Raw genomic sequence first — 25,654 nt, 5'->3', positions numbered from 1 at the left:
GTAGAGTGTTCTGCAGTGAAAAAGCACACTTGTGGGAGGGCTACCTAGGAGGTTACAGCAGTCCAGGCCAAGCAAAGTTCCTACTTGGATTAAGTCCTCAGAATTGAGAATAGACCGAGGTGACTAGACTTGAGAAATATTTAGGAAGTAAATTAAACTGGCATTTTGTGATTGATTTGATATAAAGGTGAGGGAGAAGAAACTCCTAAGGGTAACTCCCAGGTTTGTTGCCTAAATACCACAGTTGATGACAATACAGTTTACAGAGACTGTGAAGACAGAAAATGACAGGAACAATTTCAACATACTGAGTTTGAGGTACCTGTGTGACAGCCAAGTGGAAATGTCAATCAGGCAACTAGAAGTACAAACCTGTAGCTCAGAAGAAAAGACTGGACTCCAGATGTTGGCTGCTTGTTTGTTTGTTTGTTTAGAGAAACTAAATTGAACTGAGCATATGTTAAAAGGGCACAGATTTTAAAATCTGGGTAATATAAATACAGAAGTCTTATTCCAAAACCTTAAATAGCAAAATTATGACTAGCACAGAGTTCCAGGGAGAGGGTGGGGTGTGTGACTGAAGAGAAGTCTGGGGAGGTAGGCACAGGACAGATCACAGCCTGTGGTTCAAATCCATGAGCCTAACCTCAGGGAAATATTAAAGATGTTTAAAAAGTGGCATGCATTCTGGAGGGCAGAGACTGCATTTTACATGTCTCATCTCTAACACTTGTACCAAGCCTAGCAAACACTGCTCAAAGAATGAAAACAATTAGTTTTGTTTGTAGGAACAGTATTTCTATTCTGTTGTGACAAATGGATAGGGGAGGCAGGGACACCAATTAGGAAACAGTTACAGAAATCTGGATTGGAGATAATGGATTAAGGTCATTGCTGTATAGATAGACAGAGCTAGATGTATTTGAGCTTTCAGTGTCTGCAGAAGTGAGAAAGCAGGAGAAATTGAAGATGAATCATGGGTTTTTGGCTCGGGCTTTCAGTGTAAGGTGGTTCTACTCACTGAGATAGAGAGCAAAGGAGAAAGAAGGTAATATTTATAACCAGAACATCTGTTGTTTTCATTATAAAGTCTAAATTAGCTTACATTAATTACCTAACATTTAACCAATTTTTGGTTTTGTATTATAAAGAAAATGATAGGTGAACACACACATTTTTCTTTGGTTTTATTTTCCAGGATAAATATATTTATTTACTTATGAGAAGGGGTGGATACATTCTTTTTTTACTAGCAGCTATTTCTTTTTTCTAATATCAAACATTTATGCTCAGCAGAGAGTACTTAGAAGAAGCAGAAGAACACGAAGAAAAATTCCATATGGCTAAAGAAATTAAGAAATTGCCTTTACCTCTACCCTCTCCAGGATTATGAATAACTGTATATGTCAGTTAGTGAAAGCAAAAAACAATGAGTTGAATGAGTGAAAAGATGAAAAAAATATCTGGGAGAAGCCTCCTAAAAAATTGAAGCTTTTATACTTTAACCACCAGCAATACAAGACAATTCCTAAGATAGATAAAGGAAACACAAAAAAATAAAAACAAAATGTAGGGGCGCCTGGGTGGCTCAGTTGGTTAAGTGTCTGCCTTTGGATCAGGTCATGATCTCAGGGTCCTGGGATGGAGCCTCTGCCCTCTGCCTCTGTGATCCCTCTCCCTCTGTGATTGCTTTCTCTCTCTCTAAAATAAATAAAATCTAGGGTTGCCTGGGTGGCTCAGTTGTTAAGCGTCTGCCTTTGGCTCAGGTCATGATCCCAGGGTCCTGGGATTGAGCCCCGCATCAGGCTCTTTGCTTGGCGGGAAGCCTGCTTCTCCCCCCCCCACCCCCGCTTGTGTTCCCTATCTCACTGTGTCTCTCTGTCAAATAAATAAAAAAATAATAAAATAAAATCTTTAAAATAAGTAAAATCTTAAAAAAAAAAATGTAGTCCTTATCCTGTCTTTAACTTCCTGTGTAACTTCTAGTCAATTTACTTCACCTCTCTTAAGCTGTTTTTCCATTTATAAAATTTGTAGATTGGACTACATTTTAAAAATCCCTTCTAGGGGCACGTGGGTAGCTCAGTTAAGCGTCTGCCTTCGATTAGGTCATGATCCTGGGGTCCAGGGATCCAGCCCCATGTTGCACTCCCTGCCCCTGCTCAGTGGGGAGCCTGCTTCTCCCTCTTCTCCCTGCTTCTCCCTCTCCCCCATGTTTGTTCTTCCTCTGTCTCTCTTTCTCAAATAAATAAATAAAATCTTAAAATAAAAATCTCTTCTAATATTAAAGGTCTATGATTCTAAATTGTTCTTTGACATCTTTCACCGCTTACTTGAAGGCCACTCCTGGCCACTTCTCTAATGTTTTCCTCAAACCCACTCCCAAATGCATTGCTCTTTCTCATTAATCCATGAGAAAGGAGTTAGCAATTGCTTAAAATATTACCCTTCAATATGTGTGTGTGTGCGTGTGTGTGGGTGTGTATGAATATTATGAAGTCATCAAAAAACCTCCCGAAACCTTGCCATGTGCAATGATGTGGCTGGAACTAGAGGGTATTATGGTAAGTGAAATAAGTCAATCAGAATGACAATTTATGATCTCACAGATATGAGGAATTTGAGAGGTAAGACAGAGGATCATAGGGGAAGGGAGGGAAAAATGAAAAAGACGAAACCAGAGAGGAATACAAACCACAAGAGACTCTTTGTCTCAGGAAACAGAGGGCTGCTGGAGTGCAGGGGGCTTGGTAGGGATGGGGTGGCTGGGCGATGGACACTGGGGAGGGTATGTGCTATGGTGAGTGCTGTGAATTAGTAAGATTGATGAATCACAGACCTGAACCCCTGAAACAAATAATACATTATATGTTAGTAAAAAAAATATATATTACCCTTCATAGGGGCACACATAATAGTACTCAGAGGAATGAATCACTTAACAATCAATAATAGTAGTTTCAGAAATTCTAACTGGTTAAAGAAAAAGGAAGGAAGCTAATACTTACTAAACACTTATTTACCAGATCCTATGATGACACTTTCACATATGCCAATCAACTGATCCTCACAATACTCCTACAAGTATTAGTAAATCCATTAAGTAGATGAGGAAACAAAAGCTCAGCAAGATTAAGTGGCATATCTGTGTTCAAATAGCCAGCAAAGTGGTAGCAGAATCGATCTGGAGCCCAAGCAGCTACTTAGCAATAACAAATCTGAAGAAAATACCATCTAAGCTCTAAATCATTCTTAAGACAGAACTGTCAATATCTGCTTATGTTCAGTTTAGGCAGAAGTAAAAATGGGTCTCCAATTTCTTTACAGCTACAACCAGCTAAGTTCAGGCTGATGAAATGGTTTGATGTCCATCCACCAGGGTTTAGTAAATGGCAGCATTGTCATTTTGTGCTTTGCTTCAATGACTGTGCATAAAAAAATAATGGCCTAACATAGCTGAGACAACTTTACCCTGAAAAGAGATAAGAAGTCTTCAAGGAATATTCACAATCATTTTATGTTTAAATTAGAAAGACGGGGAAACTGTTTTTAAAAATCCTTCAATACTGAGGGTTCTTCCCTCCTAAATCATTGGGAAACTGGGTCATATATTATCTCTGTCCAGAGAGGCAAGCACAACTTTGTAGACCCAAAGAGGGAAGAAATAAGACATCTATATAATTTGTCCCCAAACTTGATAGAGTAGTACTATAGTAATGATAAAGCACAGAATCAAAGATCTCAAGATCAAAGGCCATCTGGTCTATTTAAATGCTGTGTTATCTTGGTAACAATCTTATCAACAATTAAGTTTATATACAAATCAAAGTATGTCCCACTTCTGCTCCAAATCTATTAATGGCTTATGGGGGATAAAGTCCAAGAGGCTTAGATATGGCCTCTGGTTAGCTTGCCAAACCACATCTCTTACTAATATTTAGTTCAATGCCTACTCAGAGCAGGTAGTCAATAATGTAACAAATGTTAGCTATTATTACTGTTAGAACTGTCACCATCATCACCACATATTCCCATCCCATCCATGGCTACAACACAAAGTACTACTTGCAATGCCCTAGATACCAGACATACTCTCAACTCTGTAGGTTCGAGTTGGCCTGGAAAATACCTATTTAACTTTGAAGATGCAACTCAAACATGTATCTGAGTCACCTGCATGAAACCCTGTCTCTCAGTTCCCTTCCCTAAATAATTTCTCTCTTCAATTCCATAGCATACTGTAGGTCCCTTTACCACTGCATTCACTAGCATATTACCTTCTCTCTGAGACCATGGATTCCTTGAGGAAAGGACTGTATCATCTTTACCTATGCAGATCTGTTGCCCAAGTACTAATTTCTGAATTAATGGAAGTGTGTGTCCAGCTTATACTTGGGCACTTCCAAGGACAGAGGACTCAAGATCTCCCTCTCCCTCTGCCTGCAGCTCCCCCGCTTTTGTGCTTTCTCTCTCTCTAATAAATAAGTAAAATAAAAAATATGCATTATGAGCAGAACTCAGAGGGAGCAGTTCATCTCTCCCTCACTCAGCATCAGCTAGGACAGCTCAAAGGCTGGTGCTGGAATCATCTTAAGAATCACACACTCAAATTTTGGGCAGTTGATGTGGCTGCAGCCTGGGAACTTCAGGTGAGGTTATGGTAGGAACATACATGGGCCTTTCCACATGGCTGACTGGTTTCCTTACAACACAGAGCTGGGTTCCAAGGGTAAGCATCCCAGGAGGATGAGGAAGAAGCTCTATTGCCTTTTGTGACTCACTCTTGGAAGTCATATAACTTTATGTCTACCATAGTAACAGGCTTGCCCAGATTCAAGGGCAAGGAACAAAGATCCCAACTCTTGAGGAGAGTCAGTGCCACACTGTAAGAAAAGCAGGTGGGATGAGACATATTGGTGTTAACATGTTTGGAAAATAAAATAATCTGCCACATAAATAAAACTCAAAACTGAATTAAATACCCACCCCCCAAGAATAGAAGGTAGTCTGCTTTAGGATGAGGGTTATTCAGATTGGCTTATTATCATTACTACTCCTCCAAACCACATTTGGAGTCTTTTAAAGTCTCTTTTCTTTTAAAACAAGCATAAACATGTATTTCCTTATTACAAAAGTATTTCATTTATTTCAGAAAATCTAAAAAACATAGAAATGCAAGAGAGAAATATAATGCCCTGCAATCCCATGATCCAGGAAAAACCACTATTTAATACTTTGATGCATTTCTTTAGTTATTTACTCATGTCTTTAATTAAATGTCCTTCCTTTCCTCCTTACCTCATTCCTCCCTTTCGTTTACATATTTATTGGGCAGATGCCATGTGCCAGCACTAGCCTATATGCTAAAGTACAGTGGGTATTTAAGAGAAGTGGGATCTCTGTTCTTAAGAAGTTTACATTCTAGTTGGGGGAGATCAGGCCAGTGTGACGGGAGTGTAGTAAAAAATGCAGAGGAAGAGTAAAAACTGAAGTTGTAGAACAAAACCAGGGCCAGATCTAGTAGGTCACAGTAAAGAATTTAGATTTCATTTTTAGTGCAAATGGATGTCTTGGAGAGTTTTCAGCAGAAGAACAATACGACCTGATTTAAAATTTAAAAGACTACCTTAGATGACTATTGCAGAGCCAGGAAATGAGATGGGATGGCTTACACAAGGGTAGGCAACAGAACACATTTTCCAGTTATATATTTTTTAAAAGATTTTATTTATTTATTTATTTATTTATTTATTTATTTATTTGACAGAGAGCAATATTATAAGTAGGCAGAGAAGCAGGCAGAGAGAGAAGGGAAGCAGGCTCCTTGCTGAGCAGAGAGCCCGATGCAGGGCTCAATCCCAGAACCCTGAGATCAAGACCTGAGCCAAAGGCAGAGGCTTAACCCACTGAGCCACCCAGGTGCCCCTTTCCAGTTATATTTTAAAAATAAAACCAGAAGAATGGCTAACAGTTATGATGTATGAGGTATGAGGAGAGGTATGAGGAGAAGAATGAGGTATGAGGTATGAGGAGAAGAAAGAAATCAAGGATGATTCTAGTTTTTAGCTTTAGCATTTTGGGTGGTTGATGGCATCACAGTGGATACTAGGGGAGGAACTGGTATGGAAAAAGAAATAAAGAATTACATATTGCCCACATTAAAGGTTGAGATTTCTATTAGACATTGAAGTGGTAATGTCAAACATGTAGTTGGTTGTACAAATCTAGAGCTCAAAGATGAGGTTAGAACTGAAGACAGATGTTTTGAAATCATTAGCATAAGAATCATGACATTATATGAGATCACCTAGGAGAGAATATAGAGAAGGTAGCCCAGGACTAAAAGAGGGGCCAGGGCCCCTCTCTTCCTCAGCACTGCCTGCAGAAGTGGCAGCCATCTCCTATTCAACATCATGGCTGCCCTCAGACCTTTGGTAAAGCCCAAGACGATTAACTTTTTAATGGACCAAGAAGTTCATCTGGCATAAGTCAGACTGATACATGAAAATTAAGCGCAACTGGTGGAAACTCAAAAGCACTGACAATAGGGTGCATGGAAGATTCAAGGGCTAGATCTTGATGCCCAACACTGGTTACAGGAACAACAAGAAAACAAAGCTGCTCAGTGGCTTCCTGAAGTTCCTAGTCCACAACATCAAGAAGCTTGAAGTGCTGGGGCACCTGGATGGCTCAGTTAAATGTCCGACTCTTGGTTTCGGCTCAGGTCATGATCTCAGGGTCGAGGGATCTAGCCCCTCAGCCAGCTCTGTGCTCAGCAGAGAGTCTTGCTTCTCTCCTTCTCCCTCTGCCCCTCCCACTACTTGTGCACATGTGTGCATGCACGCTCTCTTTCTCTCAAATAAATAAAATTGTAAAAACAAAAACAAAAACAGAAGGAGTTTGAAGTGCTGCCATGAAGAAATCTTACTGTGCAGAGATTAGTCACAATATCTCCTCTAAAAACCACAAAGCCATTGTGGAAAGAGCAGCCCAATTGGCCATCAGAGTCACCAATTCCTATGCCAGGCTGTGCAGCGAAGACAGTGAATAGACTGTTTATGTGTATTACTTATCAAATATGTCACACATATTTGGTTTTCTTTTAAGATTTTTTTATTTTTTTAAGATTTTTTTATTTATCTATTTGACAGAGATCACAAGTAGGCAGAGAGGCAGGCAGAGTATCATAAATATTTGTTTTAATAAAACCATAAAACTACACACACACACACACACACACACACACACACACACACACACACAAGTGTCCAGTGAGGTAAGGAAGAAGGCTGAGGGAATTTCCTTTTATATAAAGGAAAATGGGAAGCCCAAACAAGTGTTTCACAAAGAAAAAAGCAAATATTGTATGGAATGCTACTGAGAGGTCAAATAATAAGACAGAAATGTATTTATTGGACTTAGCAAGATGAAGGTCACTGATGACCTTGACAATAGCCATTTCTGTGAAATGAAAGGAAGGAACACCTAACTGGAAGGGGAGGAAAAGAGAGGGAGGTAAGTGAAAGGAAGAAATACCTAACTGGAAGGGGAGGAAAAGAGAGGGAGGTAAGTGTAGAGAGAGCAGAGACATTCAAGTCGTTTTGATACAAAAGGGAACCAAAAAATGATCAATGGTTGGAGCTGGACACAAGGTCAGGGAGAAGTCATTTTTAAAGGAGGGGAGTTATCTGAGTATGTGTGTAAGCAGACAGCAGTGAATGAGTGTAGTGACTTTCAAAAAGACTGGTGGAGCAAATGACTGGGAGTATGTAACTACAGGCTTGAGTCTTTGAGAGGAGCTGGGACATTTCTTCCACAATAACAGGAGGAAGATGATAGTGGTAAAAAGATGAGGGAGTGTCTTACTAACTTCTAAATTATTAGTGAAATACTGGTGACGCTATCACTGAGGAGAAGGGGATATGAGGCAAAAAAAAAAAAAAACGTAAAAAGAAATCTAAAAAGAGCAGCAAGTGTGAAATAATAGTTCTAGAGAATGGAAACTGAAACTGTCGGGAAATGTAATGGTACTATCTTATGGCACTGAGTGGTTATTTGAGATTTTTGTTCAATAACTTAAAAGTGAGATTCAACAAAGGGATATAATTTCTATGAACAATATTTAGCTACTCATTTCAGGCACAGAATACACAGATAATTGAGCTTGATCAGAACTAAATATTGGGGGCACCTGGGTGGCTCAGTGGGTTAAGCCTCTGCCTTTGGCTCGGGTCATGATCTCAGGGTCTTGGGATCGAGCCCCATGTAGGGCTCTCTGCTCAGCAGGGAGCCTGCTTCCTCTTCTCTCTCCTCCTGCCCCTCTGCCTACTTTGATCTCTCTCTCTCTGTCAAATAAATAAATAAAATCTTAGGAAAAAAAAAAAAAACCTGAATATTACTTAGAAAGCAGGGGGCAAGGACTTTAAGGATATTTTATGGGTAGGTGGGAGTTACTATAATTTTGAGCCACAGATTATAAATTTTGTAACAAAGGAAAAGAAGTGAGGTAAAATGTACTTCCTTCTAGTCTTCTTCTATTGCTTATAAAATTAATTATCACATTACCTAAAGTTTTGTCTTTATAACATTTTCCCATTTCAAAAGTCTTCAAAATATTTTATTTATTTACTTTTTAAATGTACCAGAGATCATGCTTCCTTTATTTTATTCTATTTTTTAAGTAAGCTTTATGCCCAGTGTGGGGCTTGAACTCACGATCCTGAGATCAAGAGTCACAAGCTCTACTGACTAAGCCAGCCAGGTGTCCCTTGAAATATTATTTTAAATGGCAACAGTACATTTCAACACATAGATATATCATAGTATATATTAACAATCTCCCTTTTGTTAAGCATTTAGATCATTTTAAAACCTTTATTATGTGTAACACTCTCACCTGTATAACATACTTGTAAAACATCTTTTCACTGTTTCTGATTACTTTTTAAGAAAGTATTCCTAGGAGTGCAATTGCTGGGGTCAAAGAACATGTATATTGTTTTTTTATTAAAAAAATAATTGAAACAGGGGTGCCTGGGTGGCTCAGTGGGTTAGGCCTCTGCCTTCGGCTCAGGTCATGGTCTCGGGGTCCTGGAATCGAGCCCCACATCGGGCTCTCTGCTCCGCAAGCAGAGAGCCTGCTTCTCCATCTCTCTCTGCCTGCCTCTCTGCCTACTGATCTCTCCCTGTCAAATAAATAAATAAAATCTTTTAAAAAATTATTTAAAAAAAATAACTGAAACAATTTCAAGGTACAAAAAAGTTTGAAAGACAATACAAAGAACTTTTTTTTACCTCTGAACTGTTTGAGTAAATTGCTGACATGAAGTTTCATTACTCCTAAGTACTCTAGTGCATGTTTCCTACAAAGATACTCACTTGGATTATATGCCTTGATCAAATGGAATTTATCACAGGAATGCAAGGTTGGTTCAACATATGAGACCCAGTGTACTAGACCATACTAATATAATAAAGGAGAAAAACCACTTGGTCATTTCAAGAGATTCAGAAAAAAATATCTGAAAATTCCAACATCTTGTCTTGATAAAAACACTCAACAAACTAGGAATAGAAGGGAACTTTCTCAGACTTAAAAAGGGCATCCATACAAAACTCCAGCTGATACTGTAATTAATGGTGAAAAACTAAAAGCTTTTTTCCTAAGATCAGGAACAAAACAAGAATATCTGGTCTCTCCACTTCTATTCAACAGTGTACTGAAAGTTCTATTCAGGGTCAACTAGGCAAGAAAAATAAGTAAAAGGCATCCAATTGATAAGGAAGACATAAAATGATCCCTACTTGCATATGACATGATTGTGTACACAGAAAGCCCTAACAAATCCACATATGCACACACACAAAACTACTACAGGTAAAAAAGTTCAGCAAAGTTGCAGGATACAATAACAATATGCAAAAATCATTGTTATTTCTATAAATTAGGTATGAGAAATCAAAATAATGAAATTAAGAAAATTTCATTTACAATACCATAAAAAACTGTAATACTTATGAATACATTTAACAAGTCAAGATTTGCACACAAACTATAAAACATCATTGAAAGAAACAAGAGACTTAATAAATGGGAAGATATCCTATGTTCATGGATTGGAAGACAATACTGAAGATAGCAATACTACTCATAAAGTTATAAATTAGCAAAAAAATCATCTAACTTAAGTTTTAAAATATTTTATTACCAAAATAATGTTTATTGTAGATCATATGCAAAATAAAAGTAAATACAAAGAAAAAAAATAAAGATAGCAATACTCTACAAAATGCTCTATGGATTCAATGGAATCCCTTTCAAAATCCCAGCTAATTTTTACAGAAATTGAAAAGCTGATCCTAAAATTCACATGGAAATGCCTAAACATTTTTTTTTTAAAGGGGGCAAATCTGGAGGTCTCACAGATCCCAATTTCAAAACTCACTACAAATCTACAGTAATCAAGGCTGTGTGGTACTAGTACTGGCATAAGTAAAGACATACAGGTCAATGGAACAGAACTGAGAGTTTAACTGAGAATCAAGAAATAAATTCATACACTTATGATTGCTTGACAATCATAGACAGGGGTGCCAACACAACTGAATGGGTAAAGAACATTCTTTTCAAAAAAAAAAAAGAACATTCTTTTCAATGAATGATTATGGGGCAACTGGATATCCACATGCAAAAGAATGAAGTTAGACCCAGACCCCATATCACATTAAAAAAATTATTTAAAATGGATTAAAGAACTAGGAGAATACTGTTAAAAAGTCCACACTACCTAAAGCGATCTATAGATTTAATGCAATCCCTATCAAAATATCAACAGCATTTTTCACAGAGCTAGAACAAATAATCCTTAAGTTTGTATGGAACCACAAAAGACCCTGAATAGCCAAAGCAATCTTGGAAAAAAAAAAAGAACAAAACTAGAGATATCTTAATCCCAGATTTCAAGATATACTACACAAAGAGACAGTAATCAAAACAGTATGGTATTGGCAAGAAAAAAAAAATAGACCCATTGATCAGTGGAACAGAATAGACAGCCCAGAAATAAATTCATTATTATCTGGTCAATTAATCTATGACAAAGGAGACAAGAATATGCAAAGGCAGTAGACAACCTCTTCAACAAATGGTGCTGGGAAAACTGGACAGCTACATGCAAAAGAACAAAACTAGATCGCTTTCTATACCGTACACAAAAATAAACTCAAAATGGATTAAAAACCTAAATATGAGACCTGAAACCATAAAAATCCTAAAAGAGAGCACAAGCAGTATCAGCCACAGCAATATTTTTCTAGATATGTCTCCTAAGGCAAGGAAAACAAAAGCAAATAACTATAAATAAATAATAACTAAAATAGTATTGGGACTATATCAAAACTAAAAGCTTCTGCAGAGTAAAGGAAACAACCAACAAAACTAAAAGATAACCTATTGAATGGGAGAAGATATTTGCAAATGATATGCCTAGTAACAGGTTAGTATCCAAAGTGTATAAAGAACTTACACAACTCAACACCAAAAAAATTCCAAGTAAAAAATGGACATAGGATATGAACAGACATTTCTCCAAAGAAAACATACAGATGGCTAACAAACATAAAAAGTGTTCAACATCACTCATCATCAGGGAAATGCAAATCAAAACCACAATGCAGTATCACCTCAGACCTGTCGGAATGGCTAAATTTAAGAACACAGGAAACAACAGGTATTGGCAAGGTTGTGGAGAAAAAGGAACCCTCATGCACTGTTGGGAAATGCAAACTGTAGAGCCACTGAGGAAAACAGTACAGAGGTTCCTCAAAAAAATTAAAACAGAATTGCCATGTGATCCAGTAGTTCAACTACTGGGTATTTACCCAAAGAAAATGAAAACATTAATTTGAAAAGATATATGCACCTCTATGTCTACCGCAGCATTATTTACAATAACCAAGATATGAAGCAACCCAAGTGTTCATCCACAGATGAATGGATAAATAAGATGGGGTATATATGTACAATGGAATATTAAGTCAGTCATAAAAAGAACAAAACATTGCCACTTGCAGCAACACAGATGGATCTAGAGGGTATAATGTTAAGTGAAATATATCAAAGAAATGTAATATCATGATTTTACTCAAATGTAGAATTTAAGAAACAAAACAAAGAAATAAAGAGACAAAAAAAGACTCTTAATATGAAAAACAAATTGGTGGTTGCCAGAGGGAGAAGAGTGGGTAGATGGGTGAAATAGATGAAGGGGACTAAGAGTACACTTATCATGATAAACAACAAATAATATATAGATTTGTTCAATCACTACACACCTGAAACTGATATAATATTTTATGCTAATTATACTGGAATTAAAAAAAAATAGACCAAAGACCTAAATGTAAGAGCTAAAACTATAAAGGTCTTAGAAGAAAACATATGGGGCGCCTGGGTGGCTCAGATGGTTAAGCAACTGTCTTCGGCTCAGGTCATGATCCCGGGGTCCTCCTATTGAGTCCTGTGTCCCTGCTCAGCGGAAAGCCTGCTTCTCCCTCTCCCTTTGCCTGCCACTCCCCCTCTTGTGTTCTCTCTCTCTCTCTCCCTCTTTCTGTTGAATAAATAAGTAAAATCTTAAAAAAAAAGAAGAAAACATAGGTATAAACCTTCACGATCTTGGATTAAGCAATGGTTTCTTAGATATGATATCAAAAGCACAAGCAACCTGGGGTGCCTGGGTGGCTCAGCTGGTTAGGCATCCAACTCTTGATTTTGGCTCAGGTCATGATCTCAGGGTCATGAGATCGAGCCTAGTACAGAACCCGCTTAAGATTCCCTCCCCCTGCACATTCTCTCCCTAAAAAACCAAAACCTAACTAAAACAAAACAAAACAAAAAAACCCCACACAAGCAACCTAAGAAAAAACAGGTAAAATGGATTTCAACAAAATCAAAAAAACTTTTTTGCTTCAAAGGATGTTATTAAGAAAATGAAAAAAGCCCATAATGGAAGAAAATTGTAAACTATGTATTCAGTAAGGGTCTAGTACCCAAAATATATAAAGTACTCTTACAACTCAATGATAAAAAGGCAAATAACCCAATTTAAAAATGGGAGAAGGATCTGAACAGACATTTCTTCCATGAAGATTACAAATGGGCAATAAGCACATGAAAAATGTTCAACATCACTGGTCACTAGGGAAATATAAATCAGAACCACAATGAGGTATCACTACATATCCAGCAAGATGGCTATAATCTAAAAGAAGGACAATCACCAGTACTGGCAAGGATATCAAGAAAATTGCTGGGGGGAATTTTGAAAAAATTTGCCACTTTGAAAAACAGTCTGGTAGCTCCTCAAAAGGTAAAACGCAAAACAAAAATTTTTTTTAACTTAAAAAAAAGTTAAATGCAGAATTACCATGTGACCTAGCAATTCCACTTCTAATAAATATATATCTGAAATAACTGAAAACATATATCCACACAAAAACTTGCACACCAATGTTCATAGAAGCATTATGCATAAAAGCCAAAGAGTGGAAACAACCCAAAGTCCATTAATTGGTAAATGAATAAACCAAACTGGTATATCTATTTAATGGAATATTATTCAGCCTAAGTCAAAGACGCCAGACATAAAAGGTCACTGTATGACCCATTGCTATGAAATGTCCAGAACAGGCAAATCCACAGAGACAGAGAGTAGTTTAGTAGTTGTCAGAGGCAAGGTGGAAGGAGTAATGGGGAGGGAGAGTTAATGGGCATGAGGTTTCTCTTTGGGGTGATGAAAATGTTCTGTAATTAGATAATGGTGATAGCTTCACAATTTTGTAAGTGTACTTAAAACAATTAACTTACATACTTTAAAATGGTTAATTTTATGGCATATGAATTAAATCTTTAAAAAAAGATATTCATCTACATAGCCACAATACTACCAACAAAATCAGGATATTAACACTGATTTACTACTACCATATAATCCTCAGACCTCATTTAAGTTTTTCTAAGCATCCCAGTAATACCATAAATGTAAGCATACACACACACACACACACACACACAACCATCCAGTCCAGAATCACACATTGTATTTAGTTGTCATGTCTTTTTGGTCTCCTTCAATCTTAAACAGTTCTCTAGTATTTTATTATTTATTACAAATATGTGTTGAATATCAGAATCATTCCTAAGAATTAAGTCCTATACATTTAAATAACTGTAATTAATAATTCACAGATCTTTCTGGAATAGCACTGTCCAATTAGTAGCCACCAGCCTTATATGGCTACTGAGCACTGGAAAGAAACCTAATTTAAATTGAGATATACACCTTATTTCAAGACATGAAACATTTCAGTAATAAATTTTTATACTGATTACCTGTTGAAATAATATTCGAATATATTGGGTTAAATAAAATATATTATTACAATTAATTTCACCTATTTCTTTTCAACACGGCCTTCCTTAAGGTGGTTACCAAAAAATTTTAAATTACATATATACTCACATTATATTTCTACTGGACAGTGCTGTTCTATGAGTTTCTGGGTTAGCAATAGGGAATAAAGAGGTCAAAAGACTGAGGACTAGATATGTATGGCCTCCAAGAGTAAGGACAGTAAATAAAAATCCTTGCATAGCTCTAAAACTTAGCTAGCTAAAGGAACCATCCATTCAAATGGATGCCATAAAAGAGACACCAGGAAATATAGGCATCAAAGAATATATTATCTTAGTGAACTGTCTTTTTTAAATGTCTCCAGAGGTCTCTACTCCCTAATCTTGTACTAACATTATACATATGTTTGCACAGAAGAGGTCAAAAGCTATAGTGCTCTCACTTGTTTTCTCCACGGGCAACTAACTTATTTGCTCGCCTCTTTATTCCACTTAGTCAATTTCAATCCTCTGGCCTGAAGTAAAAGCTCCAAAGATGTAATCCCTTTTTTCCCTTCAGTCTCTTATCTCAATAGCACCCTCTAGTAATGTACTGTTTCCTCAAATCTTAAGTGTCTCTGGGTGAAGAGAAATAAGCATTTAGTTAATTTTGTCATTACTGACCTGCATTTCATATTTCAGAGTCATGTGGAAGCACCAGGATCCCATTCCTACCACTGAAATTAAAACAAACAAATAAAAAAAGATGATTAGCATAAAATTCTTTGGGGCTGGCCAGAGTTATGTGAAAAGATAGTAAGACAATGCAAAGCACTGAATTTTAAGAACAAAGTTTATAAAATCTATGGCAGGATACAGCAGACTCTGAGTAAGTTCTATAATTGATGAAATTTTGGTATAGGAAAAAAAAACCAAGTACAGTATAAATTCTCAAAAATTCCCTCCACTAAGTGGATTCACTGGATTAAACAGTATTTTCCATTCTTTCTGTAAAATATACTACCTGATACTCAGGATAAGCCTTTTTTTATTTTAACAGAGACAGAAGTTTGTTGACTACACTGCAAGGGAGCGGTGGACAGGACAGCAAAGGAGAGACTGTCTGCCTCTCAGGATAAGCTTTACAGCTTCAATATTACAGGATGATGATTATAGCTAGTTAGCTACTCTAGTACTTTTATCCAAATAGCTGAATTGTATACTTTTATCCAAATAGCTGAATTGTATACTTACTAAGAGCCAGACAGTTATGTTTGTTCCCAAACCTGTTAATGCCACTGCATTTAGTTATCAGAAATATGATTGCAAAAAGTGAGCTCTTGTTTCTACAAAAACTATTTAAAATGCTTAAAACAGACTCAATAAAAGAGAGTTGCTAATAAACACTGCTATTGAATTAACTGTGGGTAAGATACCTGTTAGATTGAGAAAAAAATAGTAAAAACCTAAAGATTCCATATTTAGGTCTCCAAGTTCTTCCCAAGTGCCTCTATTTTAAATAAACTTTCATTTTAGGGTTTTTAAAACTTTTGTTTTTTAATGCAAGAAAAGCTAAGTAAAACTATAATGAGGATCCCAAGACCACGTCATATATCAAATAATTGTCAAAGATTACATAACTATGTTTTAATAAAATAAAAATTTAAGATAGGTATATACGTAATTTTATAATAATTCTGTTTTGAATTTTTAAAAATTAGCTAACCAAGTATCCGTCCCTATTACACCTGGCAAAAAGGGTTCTACATTAAGTTCAATTCAACAAACATTCACTGAGCACCTCCTATTTGCCAAATTCAGTTACAGTACAAAGATAAGATCCGATCATTGGCCTTAATGAAGCATATAGTCTAATGGAAGAGACAGGCAGAGAAGCCGCCAGTAGGTAGAGATATGATAAAGAGATATACAGAGTACCATGGGAGCACAGGAGAGGGCACTTATGAAAGAAGACAAAGAAAAAAAACCACGGGAGTTAGCCTTAAGGATGTATAAGAGGTGGCCCAACAAACTTGGTAAACGGAGGTGTCACCAAATAATTTGCACTCTTACTTTTCAAAAAAGATTTCAATTAATTAATTAATTATGAGAGCATGCACGTGCAACACCAGTGGGGGGCGGAGCAGAGGAGGAAGAGGGAGAGAATCTCAAGCAGACTCCAAGGTGAGTGTGGAGTCTGGGATGGGCTTGATCCCATCACCCGAAGATCATGACCTAAGCCAGAACCAAGAATTGGACACTTAACCAACTGAGCCACCCATGTGTCCCTTGTTACTTTTTTTTTTTTTTTAAAGATTTACTTATTTGAGAGAGAGAGAGAGAGCACAATCAGAAGGGTCAGAGGAAGAGGGAGAGAACCTCAAGACTCCAAGCTGAGCACAGAGTCCAACACAGGGCCCGATCTCACAACCCTGAGATCATGACCTGAGCAGAAACGAAGAGTGTTCCATTACTCCTGCTTAAAAAAAAAATCACTAAATATATTATCACATTATTTTTGCTGTTTAACATGAGATGACAGAAGTAAACAGTTACTGCACTCATTTTACTAAAGAAATGAGGAAGCAGGGGTAGGTGGCTCAGTCAGTTAAGCATCTGCCTTCAGCTCAGGTTATGATTCCAAGGTCCTGGGATTGAGCCCCACATTGGGCCCCCTGCACTTCTCCCTTTCCCTCTGCCCCTGCTTGTGTTCTCTCTCTTGCTTATTCTCCCTCAAATAAAAATCTTAAAAAAAAAAAAAAAAGAAAAAAAGAGGAAGCAGAATGGTTGATGTCTTTTTTCCAAAGGAGAAATTAGAAAGTGCAAAGATGGATAAATTAATGCAAGGGGGGGAGCCCACAAACTCTGTGAGTTAAAGTCACATAATATACTATGAAATAAAAAAAAATTAAAATGCAGTGGGATGACTACTCATTCTGAAAAGTAGACTGGCCATTTAATTGTGCTTTACTCAAGAACTGTTTTGGTACAAACCTTTTCAAATATACTCTTGTACTCTTTATTATATATCATTAAAAGCCTGACTTTCAGAGCTCTCTACAATTCACTTCAACAATCTACTTAAGAATGCAAAGAAATGTAATAGAAGAGCATCATCTTTCTCTACTCAATGTTTTCTCACTTTAAAGTAAGCCAACGATTTTTGCTAAAATTTATCAGCTTTATTGAGATAATTCACATACTATAAAATTAATTTATTTAAGGTGTGCAATTCAATTGTTCTTAAATGTTCAGACTGTGCAACCATCATCATTATCTAATTTTAGAACAGTTTCATCATCCCAAAGAGAAATCTCATACCTATCTGTAGTCACTCCCTATTTCTCTTCAAAACTCCCTACTCTTCAACCCTATACAACCACTAATGTATTTTCTGTCTCTATAGATTTGCCTGTTCTGGACTTCTCATATAAATAGAATCATATAATATGCAATCTTTTCTGTCTGGTTTCTTTCACTCAGCATATTTTCAAGGCTCATTCATATTACAGCATGTATCAATAATTATCTTTAGAAGGTAATTAGGGGGGCACCTGAGTGGCTCAGATGGTTAGGATCTGCCTTGGGCTCAGGTCATGATCCCAGGGTCGTGGGATCGAGCCCCACATCATGCTCCCTGCTTGGCAGGGAGTCTGCTTCTACCTCTCTTTCTCCCCACTGTTTCCCCTGCTTGTGCTCTCTCACTCTGTCAAATAAATAAATAAAATCTTAAAAAAAAAAAAAGAAGAAGGTAATTAGATTTAGATGAGGTCATGAAGGTAGGGCCCCATGATGGGATGAGTGTCCTTAGAAGACAAGGAAAAGATAGGCCGCACTCTCAATCTTCCTGCGTGAGTCATGAGAGGCCACGTGAGGACATGGAGAAGGCAGCTGCAAGCCAACATCTCACCCGGAACCAAATCAGCCAGTACCTTAATGCTGGACTTTCCAGACTCCATTACTGTGGGAGATAAATGTCTGTTGTTCAAGCCACCCAAGCTATGGTATTCTGTTATGGCAGCTCAAGCTAGTATAGACATCTAGGTTTTTTCCCACATTTCGACTATTTTGAATAACACTTCTATGAACATTCACATACAAGTGTTTGTGCAGACTTGGTTTCATATCTCTTGGGCATATCTACCTAGGTGTGGAATTTGTGGGTCATATATATGTTAACTCTGTGCTTAGCGTTCTGAAGAAATACCAAAGTGTTTTTCAAAAGCAGCTGTATCATTTTATACTCCCATGAGCAATATATGAATTCCTCCACATCCTCCCAATACTTGTTATTGGCTGTCTTTCTGATTATAGGCATCCTAATGTATTGAAGTGGTATTCACTGTGGTTCTGATTAGCATTTCCCTAATGATGGCTGCATGCTCCCCTTTTTTTCTTGTAGAATGTTCTATATTATAGATTTGCCTATATTTTAATGGTTTTTTCAAAAGCAGTTTTAGGTTCACAGCAAAATTGTGGTACAAAGATTTTCCATACAAACCCTACCTCCTCACATGCACAGCCTCCCTCACTATCAAGATCTCTTACCACAATGGCACATTTGTTACAATGGATGCACCTACGTTGGTATATCACTATCACCCAAAGTCCACAGCTTACATTTTATGGTTCACTATTGGATATGGACGAATTTATAATGACTTGTATTCACCATTATACAGAATAGTTTCATTACCCTAAATTCTCTTTGCTTTGCCATTTCATCTTCCTTTTTTTTTTTTTAAGATTTTATTTATTTATTTGACAGAGAGAGATCACAAGTAGGCAAAGAGGCAGGTAGAGAAGGGGCGGGGGGAAGCAGGCTCCCTGCTGAGCAGAGAGCCCAATGCGGGGCTCAATCCCAAGACCCTGGGATCATGATCTGAGCTGAAGGCAGAGGCTTTAACCCACTGAACCACCCAGGTGCCCCTCCATCTCTCTTTCTATCTGAACCCTGGCAACGACTGATCTTTTTACTGTCTCCATAGTTCTGCCTTTTGCAGAATATTATATACTTGGAATCATACAGTATGTATACTTTTTCAGTTAGCAATAAGTACTCTTTCTCTTAGTAATAGGCATTTAAGGTTCCTTCTTGTCTTTTCATTGCTTGATATTTCACTTCTTTATAGCACTGAATAAATATTTCATTATCTAAAGGTCTAACAGTTTACCTATTCACTTACCTACTAAGGGACATCTAAGTTGCTTCCAAGCACAGCCTTGTAAATAAAGCTGCTATAAACACCTGAGTGCAGGTATTTGTGTGAAGATAAGCTTTCAACCCTTTAGGTAAATACCAAGAAGTGTGACTGCTGAATCATATGGTGAGAGCATAGTTAGTTTTGTAAAAAACTGTCAAGCTGTCTTCCAAAGTGGCTATACCCTTTTGTATTCCCACCACTAATGCTGCTACACAACCCCATTTCCTTTTGAACAAACATTTACTGGGCCCTCAACAACATTCCAAGCATTTCCTCTGGTATAAATGAGTGAACAAGAAAGATAAAGTTCCTGTCCTCAGAACTTTAAGCCATTAAAAATATGAAAGTGGCCTTTTCAGAACTTGGGAGTCTATACACAGGGGCTATAACCCCATCTGGGGAGTCAGAAGAGGGCTACCATGGGAAGTAACAAATAAGATAGGGCTTGAAGAGTAAACTGGAGTTAAGCAAGTAAAAGGATTTTTTTTTTTTTTAACCAAATGAGATCATTCTATGTAGAAGCATCCTGCAGATGTAAAAGCAAGGTAGTGCATTAAAAAAACTGAAAGACCTTGGCTTACACCATGAACAATGCTGAAACAGGGATGCAGTCAGTGAGTAACTGGTATGATTTGCAGGCAGTGGACTGAGAAGAGGTTTTATTTTTTTTTTTTTAAAGATTTTATTTATTTATTTAACAGAGATCACAAGTAGGCAGAGAGGCAGGCAGGGGGGCGGGGAAGCAGGCTCCCTGCAGAGTAGAGAGCCCGATGCGGGGCTCGATCCCAGGATCGGGATCATGACCTGAGCCATAGGCAGAGGCTTTAACCCACTGAGCCACCCAGGCGCCCTGATTGAGAAGAGCTTTTAAAGTCACATTTAAATCTGATTCAGAGGGCACCTGGGTGTCTGAGTGGGTTAAAGCCTCTGCCTTCAGCTCGGGTCATGATCTCGGGGTTCTGGGATCGAGCCCTCCATTGGGCTCTCTGCTCAGCAGGGAGCCTGCTTCCCCCCCTCTCTCTCCGACTGCCTCTCTGCCTACTTGTGATTTCTCTGTCTGTCAAATAAATAAATAAAATATTTTTAAAAAATCTGATTCAGATTTGGACTTTATCCTAAAGACTAAGTTGTTAAAAGCCTATACACATAAACCCAAATGTATGTATACACACATATACACATGCATACATACAGGGACTAATTAGTTTTGCATTTTTAAAAATATTGCTATAATTACAATACAGGAAAATGTCCAAAGGATTGGTCTCTCAACTTTGATAAAGACAAAAAAATTTTTAGCAATCCCATATATGATATTTATTTGTAAACTGTATATATATATTTTTTAAAACACATAAAATAGAAATTTAGATGAGGTAAAAAAGAGGTAACATATATTCAAACAGAAGTTACAAAGTTTTCTTGGTGTACTTCAAAAGATCATTTTCCTTACTACTTGGGCTATGAGCATTCTACTTGGCAACCACTAGTTTAAATGATAAAGACTAAACTTGCAAGGCATACATGGAGCTTCATAATCTGGCTCCACTCATTTCTTTTATTGCAACTTTGTAGTTCAGTCACACCTGACTGCTTACCTGACTGGTTTCTTACCTCACACTATCAACTTCTAGTCTTCTCTGCCTTTGCTGGTCATGTGATTACCCTGTCCTTTCAGCCTGGAATACTTACACCCTGCCATCAATCCTATAATCTATGTCTCTGCTTATTGAAATGTTATACAACTTTGGGGCACCTGGCTGGCTCAGTTGGAAGAGCACAAGACTACTGATCTTGGGGTAGTGAATTTGAGCCCCACGATTAGTGTAGAGATTACTAAACAAAACAAAACAAAACAAACCTTTAAAGAATGAAATCTCACACAATTTCTAGACCCAATTAATTTTTGTTCATTCCTGTTAGCTTCTTCTTTTGAAACAATTTCAAACTTCAGAAATGTTTAAAGAATAATAAACTGCTGTGTATATTCTACTCAAAATCACCATCTCTCTCTTTTTTTTTAAGATTTTATTTATTTATTTATTTGATAGAGAAAGAGTACAAGCAGGGGGAGTAGCGGGCAGAGGGAGAGGGAGAAGCTGAGCAGGGAGCCCAATGTGGGGCTCAATCCCACGACTGAGATCATGACCTGAGCCAAGGGGAGACATTTAACTGACAGAGCCACCCAGGTGCCCCAGAATCACCATTTCTAACATTTTGATATCTATATCCACATATATGTGTGTGTATATAGAAGTGTGTGTGTGTGTGTGTGTGTGTGTGTGTGTATATAATTATTTTTATGAATCATGAGTACATTGGATACCCTTAATACTTCAGTCAGGGTATATCCCTTATCTATTTTAAATGTCACCTCCTAAGCCAAATCTTCCTCTACTTCCTCCTCATTAAGATAACCATTCTAGGCATGTAAGAAATAGTGTTTGGCTAGGCCAGTAGTTACTAGACTTGGCGAACTCTATTTTACCTAGAGGCCCCTCTTCTATAAACTCCTGATTCAGTGCATACTCTGGTATCTGTATTTTAAAGGCTTGCCAATGATTTTCCTGAGCATCAAAAGCCAAAGATCACTACTAAATTCTAAAATTCATAAAGGCATGGTCCAGGTCTCTACAGTTCACTAAAGAATCTCCAGAACCAGGGCGCCTGGGTGGCTCAGTCATCAAGGGTCCTGGGATCAAGTCCCACAACAGGCTCCCTGCTCAGCAGGAAGCCTGCTTCTCCCTCTCCCACTCACCTGCTTGTGTTCCCTCTCTCACCGTGTCTCTCTCTGTCAAATAAATAAAAATCTTTAAAAATAAAAAAACCAACAAAGAATCTCCAGAACCTAGCACAGTGCTGAAAATATAAAGAACACTTATTAAGTACTTGCTAATTGGTTGATTTTTTTTTCCTTCCTCCTCAATGATCCAGCACTTCCCATCAGAGTATGTATATTGGTAGTACAGGGTGGTAAGGAATGTCCCTGAATTAAGAAAATAATATGAGAAATGAGTCCAAAGAGGAAAAAAAAATGTTATTTGGGTAGAATGTGGACAATAAGAACAGAAAGGCTTACCTCACAAGGTGATATTTGAGCTAGAACTTAAGAGAGATCTGCAGACAGATAAGGTGAGGGAGAACAATCAAGTGGAAAACATACATATAGTTTGAGTAGAGGTATGGAGACGTGGACAATATTTAGGAATAAGCATTTCATTCAATAGGACTGGAGTGAGTATCAGAGAGGAAGAGAAAATAAGGCAGAAAAGTGAGGTGGTAGCATATATAGTGTTTTTTTAGTTTGCACCTGTAATACCAGTGCCAGGTATGGTATTATATATACCCTACCTCCAAACATTTCAAAAGATCTACAAGGTAGTCTCACATTATTATTCCTATTGTTGTATAGAGAAAAGAAAGTGATGTTTGGAAACATCAAATAGCTAGTAAGTGGCAGAGCTCAGAATAGACACAAAGTCTGTCTGCCCTAAAGTCTTTCCTTGTGTCACACCTACTCCTGAAAGCAATTAAGAGAAATACCAGAATTTTGATAAAGTTGTAGGGCAGCATGTGTCCAAGGGAACAGAACTTTTACTCAGGAAAAAATGCATGGTGTCCCATGCCACCTGTGAAGTTAGTAAGGAGAAATCTAGGTGAGAGAAAATACAGGTTCTCAATTAGAATGATGACAACAAAAAAATGGAAAGAAAGAGGCTGTTCTAGAGATCACAAAGATAGAACCTGAAGACTTGGCTAATGAAGGGTTGTGGGAATTCTGAGAGGAGGAGGAAGGGGACGAGTCAAGAATGAAACTGTGGTTTTGTGACCAGAATCTAAGGAAATTTGTGGCAAAGGAAACAAGGGCAGGAGGTGGTTTGCAAAGGAAAGGAGAAAAATAAACTAGGATGCCCAAAAGCATGCCTCTAATGTGAGCCAGATGGGAAACTCAGCTACATACCAACATTTCACAAGAAATCAAAACAGAGTTCAGGAAGCATTTTGATCACCTTGCCTCTATTCACTGCTTAACCCAGGTGCTCTCCAGATACATTAAAATATTGGAAAGAAAATGACAGGTGCCTGGCTGGCTCAGCTGGTAGAGCATGGTACTCCTGACCTCGGAGTTGTGAATTCAAGCCCCACGCTGGGTGTAGAGATTACTTCAAATATATATAACAGGAAATGAGATAATAGGATTAACAGCGATAACTGAGTCTCTTAAAATACTTCATCGTAGTTAACTATACCCAGATCTGGGGGAAAACTATGATGTACTTATGTGCTTTAATGGGGAAAAAGGGAATAAAAACCCTTCTAGCTATAAATCTCAATATGTCACAAAAGCAAAAGAACAATTTTTAAAGCCCCACCAAAATTAGTTTATTAATTACATAGTTTATTTTACTAAAGACTTTATTTATGAATATGGATATTTTAAAGATTTTTTTTAAAATTTTTAAAAGATTTTATTTATTTATTTGAGAGAGAGAGGGAGAGAGTGAAAGAGCACCAGCAGGGGGAGTAGTAGAGGGAGAGGAAGAAGCAGGTTCCCCGCCAAGCAGGGAGCCCAATGAGGGACTGGATCCTAGGACCCTGGGATCATGACCTGAGCCGAAGGCAGACGCTTAACCATCTGAACCACCCAGGCACCCTTAATATATATTTTTTAAAGAATGTATTACTTATTTGACAGAGAGAGAGTGAGCACAAGTAGAGTGGCAGGGAGACAGAGAGGGAGAAGCAGACTCCCCACTGAGCAGAAAGCCTGATGCAGGGCTTTATCCCAGGACCCTGGGATCATGACCTGAGCCAAAGGCAGACGCTTAACAGACTGAGCCATCCAGGCGCCCCTATGAATTTGAATCTTAAAATGAAAAATAAGTTTGTCATTTAAGGCTGTACATAAAACTGTCTTGACAAGATACAAGTATCTAGAAATTATTCCCTAGAAACTACTGTTTCTGGTGTATAAACTTTAATAAGTCAAGGCTGATCCAAACTTAAGAAGGAATTATTTTGTGGTAAGAATATGAATCAAGACAGAATTAGAGGCACCAAATAAAATTCTTTCAAAAGCCAGATGTGGAAATATAAGGCACATATATAAGACTCAAATTTATTTTCGTTAGATAAGAAATGAGGGCAAGGTATGATTTCAGGTTTTATAATTCAATTCAGGAAAAGACAGGAAAAAATATTCTGCAGATGTTCAATATTATCTTTTTCTCAACAAAACATCTTTTCTATGATTTTAAGAAGGCTATCAAAAGAAAAATGTCCAAATCAGTTTCGGAACCTGTTTTTTTCTTTTTAAATTCTGAATCACAAAGGTAGTAAAAAACAAATTTAGTGTAAGCATATTCTCCCAACCACAATGCTCTCTAAAACCTGATCCAAAAAATCCATTAATGTTCCCTTAAGATTAAAGTGTATGGCTAGTTCACTTAGAGTTTAGGTCAGTTAGAGATACTGGTATGTCAGGAAGAGGGTAAGACTGGAACTCGTGATGACTAGAGGGTGAAGCCCCAGTTCTGGTCAATGGGCAATCTTAAATCCACATGTCTGACCTTCAGTTCTCACCTATAAAATGTAACATAATATTCTCCTCTCTTTCAATACTATGAGACTATATGTGACTATTATGTGCTCTTTAAGAAAAGTATCAGAATTTTACAGATTAAATACCAAAATAAATATTAAGTCTAAATAAATCTATATTAATCTATATAGCCACCCAAGTGGCTCAGTTGGTTAAGCAACCAACACTTTACTAAGCAACCAACCTGCATCAGGCTACATGCTGTGTGTGGAGACTGCTTAAAATTCTCTCTCCCTCTCCCTCTTCCCCTACCCCCACCGTCTCCCCTCTCTCTTTGAATGAATGAATGAATGAATGAATGAGTAAAAGTCTACATTTAGTCTAAATCTTTAGCTTAAGATAATCCTCTGGCTCTGTGTGAACATTGAATATTCTCACTTCTATCTATCAGTATTCTGTATTGCCATCACCTCAGGACCAACACTCTCCTTCCTTCCCCAAAGCAGGATGTCTCCTTCT

The 25,654-nt window shown here is 37.5% G+C and overlaps 1 protein-coding gene and 1 pseudogene across 2 annotated transcripts in view; one reads left to right on the top strand and one right to left on the bottom strand.

Annotated features, from left to right (window-relative positions):
* Positions 1 to 25,654, bottom strand: part of ACER3 (alkaline ceramidase 3) — a 162,755-nt gene that overhangs the window by 50,563 nt on the left and 86,538 nt on the right. Inside the window, exon 3 of the mRNA XM_080817447.1 lies at positions 15,074 to 15,126. Coding sequence (XP_080673573.1) covers positions 15,074 to 15,126 — 53 coding nt within the window. The remainder of the gene's footprint in view (positions 1 to 15,073; positions 15,127 to 25,654) is intronic.
* On the top strand, positions 6,395 to 7,051 carry LOC308351739 (large ribosomal subunit protein eL32-like; annotated as a pseudogene). Its single transcript has 2 exons — positions 6,395 to 6,693; positions 6,920 to 7,051. The product of its transcript is annotated as a large ribosomal subunit protein eL32-like (transcript).

Source organism: Martes martes (assembly GCF_963455335.1).
Source record: "Martes martes genome assembly, chromosome: 10".
In the NCBI taxonomy this organism is placed as follows: domain Eukaryota; kingdom Metazoa; phylum Chordata; class Mammalia; order Carnivora; family Mustelidae; genus Martes; species Martes martes.
Note: the sequence above shows the minus strand (reverse complement) of the source record. Positions and strands in the feature narration are given on the sequence as shown.